Below are 11,683 nucleotides of genomic sequence, written 5' to 3' on the forward strand. Positions count from 1 at the left end.
AACCAATTAATATGCAAATTTAAAATCCTAGTTTGCATAAAAATGGACCAATCAGTGACCAATTTGGGCACTTAATCTCTAAGTGGGCCTCCCCTTTGTCTTAATGAAATGCACTCTCAATTTCTGCTGGTGGCTGCACTTCTCTGGTTTGCAAATTGTTCACCTGAATAAAGTCTCTCCTTTTTTCTGCACACATACACACATACCCAAAAAAAAGTTGTAGCATATCCATAAAATGTAATATTATTCAGCCACAAAAACAAATTAAATACAGATATACACTACAATATGAACCTTGGAAACGTACCTAGTAAAAACAGCCAGATACAAAAAGCCACGTGTTGTATGATTAATTTATATGAAATATCCAGCATAAGAAATTCAGAGAGAGAAGAGATTAGTGATTGCCTGGGGGTGAAGGAAGGGAGAATGCGGAATGACTGCTGATGGGTACAGGGCTTCGTTTGGAATAATGAAAATGTTCTAAAATTGATTATGGTGATGTTTGCAGAACTCTGAATATAGTAAACACTAAAATATAACAATTAAACATCTAAACCTTATTTAGATCTTGAGTTTTAAAAAATACACTATAGAATAAAATGATAAAGCAGTCATGAAAATCTGAACACTGAATATCTACTATTAATGAATTATTGCTAATTTCCTATGGACACGGAAATGGAGTGGTGGTTTTAAAAAGGAGTACCTGTGTTTTACAGCCCTGTCCAGTTGGCTCAGTGGTAGAGTGTTGGCCCAGCATGTGGAAGTCCCAGGTTTGATTCCCAGTCAGGGCACACAGGAGAAGCACCCACCTGCTTCTCCACCCTTCCCCACTCCTCCTTTTCTCTCTCTCTCTCTTCCCCTTCCACAGCACAGCCAAGGCTCCAATGGTTCCAGCATGTAGGCTCTGGGCGCTGAGGATGGCTCCGTGGCCTTGCCTCAGACGCTGAGATGGCTTGGTTGCCAAGCAGTGGAGCACCTGAGCCAGATGGGTAGAGCACCCCCCCCCCCATAGAGACTTGCCATGTGGATCCCGGCTGGGGCGCATGTGGCAGTTGGTCTTTCTGCCTCCCTGCCTTTCACTTCACTTCAAAATTTAAAAAAAGAAAATTAAAAAAATATATACCTGTATTTTAAAGATACATATTAAAATATTTACTGATGAAATGATACAGTGTCTGGGATTTGCTTCAAAATAATCTGAGGCACTAGACAGAAAGTAAATAGGTATGTAGGTGAAGTGGCTATGAGTTGATAATTGTTCAAAAGACTATTTGCTACACTTCCCTGATGTTTGCAACTTTCTATTAATGAAAAAAAGAGGAAAATATTCCCATGCCATGTTATTTTATTGTGTGCCCATTATCAATTCAGCAGGTGGGAAAAACCATTTCAACTGTATTCTCAAGAAATGAAAACTTGTATGTGTATTGTTTATAATTTGAAGAAATAGAGTTTTACTTTTAAAAAAAAATATTGAAAATACCTTAGATGGCCCTGGCTGGTTGGCTCAGTGGTAGAGCGTCGGCCTGGCGTGCGGAAGTCCCGGGTTCGATTCCCAGCCAGGGCACACAGAAGAGGCGCCCATCTGCTTCTCCACCCTTCCCCTTCTCCTTCCTCTCTGTCTCTCTCTTCCCCTCCCGCAGCCAAGGCTCCATTGGAGCAAAAGATGGCCCGGGCACTGGGAATGGCTCCTTGGCCTCTGCCCCAGGCGCTAGAGTGGCTCTGGCCGCGACAGAGCGAAGCCCCGGATGGGCAGAGCATCGCCCCCTGGTGGGCGTGCCGGGTGGATCCCAGTCTGGCGCATGCAGGAGTCTGTCTGACTGCCTCCCCGTTTCCAGCTTCAGAAAAATACAAAAAAAAAAAAGAAGAAAAAAAAAAGAAAATACCTTAGATTTCCCCTTCCATCCTAAGCAACCACTTTTTCTGCCTCAATTACAATCTTTCCAAAAGAAGGCTTTCATTCTTAATGCTTTTTCCTTTAAAAAAAAAAAAAAAAAAAAGCCACCTGTTGGTTTCCTTTTGTAATGTGTTTGGCCTTAGACTTTATTTTTTTAATTAAAATTTAAAACTCTTATATTTGATATTAAGTTGTTCCTTGAAAGATACACTAATCAAGTTCTCCCTGGCGTGTCAATTTCACTTAACCCTATGATGAAAGCAGAACTGTGAGCCTGAGGCAGAACCTCCGTGGTCACACTAAAAGGAAAAGACTTTCAGGGAGTACCTAACCCAGCCCTTGTCCCAGAACTGGGCCACAAAACAACCCCACCTAAACCCCATGTCCTTATGGAAACAATAACAGCTCTAAGTTCCTGACCACGTGAGAGGCACAGTACCAATCATTTCACCTGCATAATGTTATTTGGTCATTGCAACAGCAGGAGTCAAGTACTATTACTTATCCCCGTTTTCCTAGGACTTCCGGAATGATCAAGTAAAGCTTACTCTAACTCGCACAACTTTAAGTGGCAGGGCCAGGATTTGAACCTAGGGCCTGAACTTATACAAGACTATATTACCTCCTGGGTAGAAACGAGTTCATCACATCTTTGTTGTGGTATCACTAATGTTCAAGGACCATAAACTTCCATTAGGACAAAAATTATTCCCTCTGGACACAGAAGATGGACTATCTCCCAGGAGAGCCCCCCATCCCCTGCTCCCTCCTTAGGACCATCAATTTCACAAATTTTGCTCTTGCATAGCAAGAACAAAAGCACATAACTTGAAGAAAAAAAAAACCCCCACAAGATCATTTAAAAGTTAAAAATGAAGAGAAATGTATTGCCTTCGCCTTGCCCCCTCTCGACCTCCAGAAATGCTTGGGTGAAAAAGGCTAGGGCCAAGGGGCTGGACATTTCAGTGAAGAGAAAACGTCAGTATGAGGGTAGGCGGGTCCTCCTAAGCGAATCCAGATCCCGGTCAGGGTGAGCCGAGAGGCTTCCCTGAGTCACTCCCATCTATCACTCCACATGCAACACCCAGGAATGACTTAGCACCAGAACACCAACACAGGCAAAGACTGAGAATGCCCCTCCAGGTCTAGGGACTAAACTTCAGAAACACTGAGGATGGCTGCCCACACCTCCCTCCTTCCCTCCCCGCTGCCCACCAAAACCAGTCCCCTCCCCTCGTGGGAGGGAGAAGGGTGGACTGACTGTGCAGGGCGAGCGATGGTCCCCAGGTGGGCTCAACACTGCACAAGAGAAGGCTTGCAGGACAAGTCAAGGGAGATCCCAAATGCTATAAAAAATAAAACAATGAAGGGGCTTGAATATGGAAAAGAAATAATCAAAATATTAAGAACCAAGGACCAAAGTGGGGAACAAAGTAAGTGGGAAACAACTGGTGACTGGAACAGCGAACCACTGGGGACGGGAAAACAAAGACGCTGGAGAATTCCTAGTTCCCTGGGGACCGGGAGCTACGGGGACACTGGGCTCAGGGCTCAGCAAACTAAGAATGTCTGCAGAAGACACTCGAGTCACTGGAGACAAGGGGCCTGAGTGCTGGGGATGACCGGGGAGCAAGGGGACCCTGTATTGGAACTGGGGCTCGGGGGTCGAAGAGTTCGTTGGAACTGAGACACGACAGGTCTGAGAACTGGGGGTCTGTGACCTGGGCAGGGGGCTCGGAGAGCTGGGAGGGGCTGGCGGGCTGGAGTACCGATGTCAAAGAGCTGGTTTTAAGTGATGGACAGGAGCCCAGGGGCTGGGAGTGCCTGGACTCGGGACGCCAGAGAACTGCGGGCGACCGGGGACCAGGAACGAGGGTGCACGGGCTTAGGAAACAGGGAGCGATGGGACGGGGGTCTGGGAGCCGGACCAGGGGACTCGGGGGCCAGAGTGTGCAGCTGAAGCGGCGGGAGCCGGGGCGGCCGGGGCGGGTGACAGCGGCAACGCCGCCACTCACCGCTCATGGTGCCGCTCTCCGGGCCGGTGCCTGCGCCGTGCAGCCGCCACTGCCGCCTCTGCCGCCACAGCCGCCGCTGAGCTCCGAGACAGGCCGGGCGACAGCGCGCCCCGCCCCGCCGGCCGCCCCGCCCCGGAAGTGGAGCGCCACCGCCCTACGGCCCCGCCCCCCGACCCGGAAAGTAAACAGGGGCGCGGGGTGCGGGAGTCTGAACTCCACTGGGCGTTGGCGGCCTGGGGGGCTGTCGCGTGCTGACCGGAGCCCTAATGGGGACACACAGCGGTCAGCGAGTCCTGGGGTGCCCCGGGGTTGGTCAGGACCCTTCCCTGCACACCTGGCCTCACCCCTTCACCGGAAAGCCAGACAATGTACCAGGAATGACACGGTCCAGACAGCGGTAGGAGCTAAGAAAGGAAACTTAAAGATAGTAATGGGCCAAAGCGTGGAGATGGGAGATGAGCAGTCCCAGAAGGCCTCTTTGAGGAGACGACTTTAGAGCTGAGATCTGGATGATAGGGAGACAGCTGGGAAAGATCCACAGAAAAAAGTATTCCAAAAGGAACAAGTGCAAAGGTCTTGCCTGGAGGTGTTGACTAAAGAGAGAGGGTGAGTGAGAAAAGGGTAGTGTGTGAGAGAGAGAGATGATTGAAAAGGTAGGTGGCAGGTCTTGCAAGCCATGGTAAGAGGTTTGGACTTTTCTATGTAACTCTTAAGTAGATAAGGGAATAGAAAGCCATTGCAAGAATTTAAGCAGGGGAGTGTGACAGGTGGTGGCACAGTGGATAAAGCCTCGACCTAGGACGCTGAGGTCCCAGATTGAAAACCTCGAGGTCACCACGGTGAGCATGGGCTCACCCAGCTTGAGCCAGGCTCCGCACCTTGAGCCCAAAGGTCGCTAGCTTGAAACCCAAGGTAGCTGGCTTGAGCAAAGGGTCACTGGCTCCACTGGAGCCCCCAGTAAAGGCTCATATAAGAAGCAGTCAATGAGCAACTAAAATGAAACAGCTATGCGTTGATGTTTCTTCCTTTCTGTTTGTCTCTCTCTCTAAGCAGAGGAGTGACATGGTCTGGATTAGGATATTTTTCTTTTAATTTTTTTATTTTTTTTCCATTGAGTTGAGAGAAAGAGAGAGAAAGAGAAGCATCAACTTGTTGGTTGTGCACTCATTCGTTGTTTTCTCATATGTGCCCTGACCAGGGATAAAACCGTGACCTCAGCCTGCACGGACAGTGCTCTGTCCACTGAGCCAGCAGGCTGGGCCTGGATTAGGTTTTTAAATGATTATTTACTCTTAGGAGTTGAGAGTGAATTATAGCCGGATAGCGTGAACAAAGGACAGCTAGTCAAGAGGCCATTGCAATTGTTCAGCAAGAGATAATAGTGCCGGGGCTAGGACTTAACAGCAGAGATGAACGTGGATGGATAGTGTGCAAACATGTATTCACAAGAATCTTATGACTCCAATTTACTGCCTCATTTTACAGATGGGGGTTTGGGGACCCTGAAAAGTTACAGATTTGCCCAATGTATTTGCCTGCAGCCCAGAGTGAAAAAGTACATTTTTATGTCACAACCCAATACACACAGGCATACATTTAAGTATTTGCATAACACAACAATTGTGTACATAGTGTATTCTTTTCTACTTTACTTATATTCTTTAATGCTGACAAAAACAATTAATCCACAAATATGCCTTGAGACACAGCTGAAAACGCTGAGTTGCAGACCAAGCTCCACTGGGTAAGGGAGCCAGAATTCCAGCTCAGTTCTGTCGAGTTCTGTTGTGACCCACAGCCGCATGGTCTTTCTACTACACTGCTTCTCAATATGTCATCTCTGGCCCCTAGGAATTTATCTTTGGGACTCAGCAGAGCTCAAGAGTTCTTTGGCGAATGATGCTCTGCTTCCTTGTTCATAGTAGTGGAAAGCACCAAAGCCCAACTACAATAGAATAGCTAAGCAAATCATGGCCCACCTCACAAAGAGTCTCTGCAGTAGTTGAAAATGCTAATTGTAAAGATTATGGGAAAGTGGGAAAGGCCACTGATAAAACATTAAGTTTAAAAAGCCCATGGCAAAATGCCTGTACACCATAATTAAAATTGTGTCAAAATACAACATGTGTAGGGAGAATATAAAAATGAAAATACTTGTCAGATGGGTACTAGACTTACCAGGGTAATCACTTCATCAGTGATTCAAAAGTTGATGCTAATTGTAAAGATTATGGGAAAGTGGGAAAGTTACTTATTATGAACCAAGTTAACCAAGTAACTAAGTTACTTATTATGAACCACACTGAATGTCTAATCACTGTGTTGTACATCTGAAACTAATATGCTATGTCAACTGTAATTGAAAATTTTTTTAATTTTTAATGAAAATACTTGTATGTTTGGTTAGTAGAGTGGTTTTTCCCATTTTTAAACTTATACTTGACAGTCATTCGTTTGTTATTCTAGTTAAGGAGTGGGTGTGTCTGAATCCTCCCCTAGAAAGCCTAGTTTAGGTCAGCCTGCCCTTGTAACCTGTGGTAAGGTATCACATACCTGCTTCATGGAGCTGTCACGAGGATGCTGTGTTATAATTTCTCATAGCACCCTGTACCTTCATACCACTAGATGCAGGTTAAGTTACTGAAATTATAGTTTGTGCTTTATGGTTTATAATAGCAACCATCCCCTTTAAGTGTTATAATTCCTTTTTCCTGAGATTTTAGCCTGGTCCTGGAAAACCAAGAATCAAAAGCCTAGCATCAACTTTTGAAAAACTTAATTTATTGAGGTGGTACTAGTCATGAGGGGATAAGAAGCAGGCCTCAGAGAGACTGGACCTCAAAGGAACTAATAAAAATCATAGCAATATAACTAACCAAGTTACTTATTATGAACCACACTTTAAAAAGAGAGTGTGTGTGTGTGTGTGTGTGTGTGTGTGTGTGTGAGAGAGAGAGAGAGAGAGAGAGATAGAGAGAGAGAGAGAGAGAGACGGAGTGGTTAAGTAACTTTCTTATTATAGTCACTCAAGGTCTGTAACTTTGTAGTAACAGAGTCAGGATTCAAACTCAGGCAATCTGGTTCCAAGAGCCAGTGCCTTACCCACTATACTGTTTTGTCTCCAGTGGCCCTTAATGGCCTGGAATGGAGCCATGATGAGCCCCAAATGGGTAAAAAAGATCCCACCAAGGTTTCGCATACCCCAAACCTGACACAAAAGCCACAAAGCCCCAAGACCTTGAGGATCTCTGCTGTGGTGCCAGTAGGCATCTTAACGATGATGAAAGGCAAAGATTATCACAGGGCATCCCCTGTTGCATAGCTTTTCCATAGGAAGATTTGCACAACCCCAGGACCTTTTCTCAACCCCAGAAAGGGAACCCTCCCCCTATAATGACTTATACTTGTAGCCCAAAGATATTGGGAACTCAGAAATGGAACTAAGTTGATGTGAAAAGAAAAAAATAAGTAGCTCAAGATGTCTGGGTTTAAAACATGACTTAGCCATTTACTGACTAAGTTTGTTACCTTGCTCTTAGTTTCTGACATAATCTAAAAAACGGAAATGATAATGGCCCACCTACCTTGCAGTTTGTTGTATGCATTAAATGAGTTAGTACAGGTAAAGCACTTAGAACAACGCCTGCACATTAGTAACCATATATTAGCTATCATTATTACCTGCATTTGGATCTGAAAATGATACCTAGTAAACTTTTTATAAGTTTTTAATTCTACATATATTTATATTATTATAATAAATCCTGGGACCTCCATTAAGCTGGAAACTCACAAGGTCAGGAACTACCTATACCCCTGCATTGCACACTGAATTAGCATGGCTGGCTCTAGGCTTCTTCTATCTACAGAAGTACATAAAATAACCTTGCTTGCCTTTAACATTAAAGAGAAGAATTAAATTTGTTCTGAAGTGCATATGTGCTGCGTAGGAGGGAGAAATGTATGACAATGAGATCTACACATTGCAGTAGTTTTTCTCAGTGGTTTTATCACTGAAATTCAGTTAATTTAATCATGGAAATCAATGAAGTTTCCACAGTTAAGCTCCCAACAGTAAGACAGAGAAATATATCTAACATAAAATTTTCTAGAATTAGAGGACAAAATGCTAATCAACAACTAATAACAATCATCATAAAGAAATCTGATACATAATCCTTTCCTTCTGACAAAAGATTTTGTTTTTAATTATCTACTGATTTTAGAGAGAAAGAGAAAGGAAGAGAGAGAGAGAAACATCAATTTGCTGTTCAGCCTATCCATGCATTCATTGATTGATTCTTATATATGCCCTGACCAGGGATCAACCCTTCAACCTTGGCATATGGGGACAATGCTCTAACCAGCTGAGCCACCGGCCAGGGCCCTGAAAAAAAGATTTTCAAAGTAGCTTAACACCATTCAAAATGGTTAATTATCTGGTAGAAATCGATTTCTCCGTCCTTGCGATACTCCCAGCAGCTAGCAGGTCACTGCAGTAGTCATTTGTTTTTGTGGTGACAAGGATGGTTGCACCTTCCTCCATAGCAGGGAGTGGAAAGAAATGGTCAGAGTCGACCTCCGATTGGCTCTTGGCGCAGTCTTCACAGGTACATTCTTCTACTGTGTACTCCAGGTTTCTTGAAAGAATTTCCTCACCAATCTTGCTATCTTCTCTATCATCCAGGTCAGCATTAGCCTCGTTCTGGAGAGCTGTTCCTGATTATGCAGAAACAGAAAAGTTAACCTAAACTTCCCAGACTGTGGTCATAACAGTCTTAGTATATCTCAGGCTTAAAGCAGTACGAGACAGATTTTTACAAAACAAATGAGTATGTCCTACACTAGAAGTCACGGCCACAAGATACAAAAGGCTCAAGGACGTGCTTTAGCACAGAGTGTTTTTAAGTGTTTGCTTAAGTTGACCCACGTTTAAAAATCAAGTGATTTGACATACAAATCTAGATGACTGATCTCAGCCTTATTTTATACACATGAAATGACAAGCTACCATGTTGCAGCACATCAACACCAATCTATGGGGGACACTTTAGCTTCTCTTTTCACTTTTGTGTCAGATTAACATTTTTTAATGAATTTCTGTGATCACCGAAGGAAGGATTATGCCCCCATTATCTGCCTGTGAAAATAAGTTTTAATACTTCTCCCAACCTTCAGTGTAACTCTATCTTCCAAAACATCACACTCAAAGTTATTCCCCACCTATTTCTCAGACCCCAGGAGAAACAAAAATAAAAATGAGTAAATGATATAGAACAACCATTTACCTCTCCTTACTGCACAAGAAAGCAAACAAGGTGGATGGAGTACAGATTATGCACCAAAAAATGCATGAAAGAAATAGGTCAGTGTCTGCAGAGTGTTTAAGGATCAGATCATGGGGCAAAGGTGCTGCAGAAAGTTTTATCTTACGAAGCAAGGGCATTAGGGAACAATCACTTCGCTAGGAATAGTCAGTCCTCTGGGACTGGTTCTCTGCTCCTTGTAAAAATAATAATCTTTAAAATGATTGCTCAAATAATCCAGGAGCAACTGGCTATTCATTTCTAATATTTTTCAACAGTAAAATCTTCACCCAAGCAAATAACACATACGAATATTAAAAATAGGGCCACAGATCTTGCCAAATATACTTTTCCTCATAATAGCAGACCTGGCTAGCAGTTTCTGATAGCATGTCATTTAATCAGCATGCAAACTTTGGCCAAAGAGATAGATGTTTACCAAGGAAACCTCAGGAATTCTAAACAGTGATTATCAGGGGGAGAATGTGGGAGAAGACTGATATTGTAGGATATCTGCAAAAACCGTGTAAACACCAGAGAGAAGATGGCTGTCTGCTACCAAGGAGTTAATTGAGCATGCTGTCTGTCCTCTGGCATTCAAAGGGGCTCTAATGAAATGAAGTACATATTCAAGGTAAAAAAGGAAAAGGAACTGAAACTCAAAATAACCACCTCTTGGAAATTGATTTCAAAGATTGACCACGAAACCAACCTGTGCTTTTAAGCTTGTCCTTTAATGGTTCAGAGCTCATCTTCCTTAGCAAGAACATCAGCACGAAAACTGTCAGAGACACTAGCAAGCTCAGGCCCAAACAGGTCCAAAGAATGGCATTTGTTCTTTTCACTGCATTAAAAGAAATGTCAGAGAGATAATGAACTGATAACATCTACATCAAGTAAAGATTATTTGTTATCCAATTCCCCTAATTCATGAGCATTGACTTTCAAATTCTAAATAGCACTTAATTAGAAGAGTTGATAAAATACTGGGTTGCTAACAGTGCTGAATAAAATTGAGTTCAGCTCTGAATAATTGCTCCTGTCGGCATTTAAATAATTTCCCTGCTCCCTTTTCTCTTTTGAGTCAGAAAATCTCACCATCTTCCCTGTAATGTCTATTCTTTGAATAATTAGTCAGTATAGAAAGAAGACTTCACACCAATGAATAATTGCTGAAGCAGTAGTACTTACTTGCATTACAATAACGCTGACATATTAGAGGAGGGGTATTGGAACATCGAAGGTGACATGGTTTGCAAGCATTCAGCAATCTGTCAAAATATTCATTTTGGATGCACTGCTGAGCCATCTGGAACTCTATCGCAAAAGGAAACAAGGAGACCACAGAAAGAACAGCATGGAAAAACAAGTAAAATCTCGTCCAGAATTCCCCAGCAAGTGGAGTGACAGCAGCTACAACATCGAGGGGGAAAAAGAAGCTCACATCGATGACTTGGTTCTTTTGAGGGCCCCCTTCTAGTACTGTGGCTGAGGATTTGAATACCAACTCTAATTCCTGTTTCATAGTTTGAGGCTTGGGTGGAGTAAGAGATAGAGTGTAAATACCCAGGACAAAACATAGCTGAAACAGAAACTGCTTATTTATAGTGACAATTTCTTAGCCAGGTGACAGTTGCAAGATGTAGATAAGCCTTAGGCACCAAGCAGAAGGTTTGGCGTGTCTGTTTATGAACTCTGTTGTATGGCAGGCCCCAAGGAACTAGACAAGAAAAGGTCTGTGCCTCTTTTTTTTTTTTTAATTTTTATTTTATTTTATTTATTCATTTTAGAGAGGAGAGAGAGGATAGAGAGAGACAGAGAGAGAAGAGAGAGACGGGGGAGGAGCTGGAAGCATCAACTCCCATATGTGCCTTGACCAGGCAAGCCCAGGGTTTCGAACCGGCGACCTCAGCATTACCAGGTTGACGCTTTATCCACTGCGCCACCACATGTCAGGCCAGGTCTGTGCCTCTTAAGAACTTGCAGTCTAAGCCCTAGCTGGATAGCTTGGTTGGTTAAAGTGTCGTCCCTATATGCAAAAGGTTGTGAGTTTGATCCCGGTCAGGGCACATACAGAAACAGATTGATGTTTCTGTGTCTCTCTCTCTCAAATTAAAAAAAGAGAGAAAGAAGAAGAACTTGCAGTCTAACAGAAGAGATAGAAATTCACTCCAGTAACCTCAAAGTATAGTTGAAATTGAGGGAATGTGAAAGAGGAAAAGAGATAGCAAGCACACCTACCAGGTTTTGAACTAAGAACTACAGAATTCTGACAGAAATAGGGGAGTCTGGGGTCAAAGCTAAATTGGCTAAAGAGAAAGAAGTTTGGGGTATTATTAAATTATTATCATTTAAAGTAAGTCATGTTCCTTTATTGAAAATTTAGAAAATGCAAATGAGCAGAAAATAACTCTCCATAGTCCGAGCATCCAGAAATAATCACTGTCAACATTTTGGTA

General features: G+C 43.3%; 2 protein-coding genes across 2 annotated transcripts in view; both read right to left on the minus strand.

Annotated features, from left to right (window-relative positions):
* SNX29 (sorting nexin 29) overlaps positions 1–3,998 on the minus strand; it is a 563,948-nt gene extending 559,950 nt beyond the window's left edge. Inside the window, exon 1 of the mRNA XM_066382590.1 lies at positions 3,919–3,998. Within this exon, the coding sequence (XP_066238687.1) occupies positions 3,919–3,925 (7 nt within the window). The 5' untranslated portion in view covers positions 3,926–3,998. The remainder of the gene's footprint in view (positions 1–3,918) is intronic.
* A 2,975-nt stretch (positions 3,999–6,973) lies between these two features.
* Positions 6,974–10,677, minus strand: TNFRSF17 (TNF receptor superfamily member 17). Its single transcript, XM_066379969.1, has 3 exons — positions 10,416–10,677; positions 9,937–10,068; positions 6,974–8,637 (listed from the first exon to the last, which is right to left on the minus strand). The coding sequence occupies exons 1-3, from the start codon at positions 10,531–10,533 to the stop codon at positions 8,354–8,356; spliced, it is 534 nt and encodes a 177-aa protein (XP_066236066.1). The 5' UTR covers positions 10,534–10,677; the 3' UTR covers positions 6,974–8,353.
* Between the last annotated feature and the right edge of the window lie 1,006 nt (positions 10,678–11,683).

Source organism: Saccopteryx leptura, chromosome 4 (assembly GCF_036850995.1).
Source record: "Saccopteryx leptura isolate mSacLep1 chromosome 4, mSacLep1_pri_phased_curated, whole genome shotgun sequence".
NCBI lineage: Eukaryota > Metazoa > Chordata > Mammalia > Chiroptera > Emballonuridae > Saccopteryx > Saccopteryx leptura.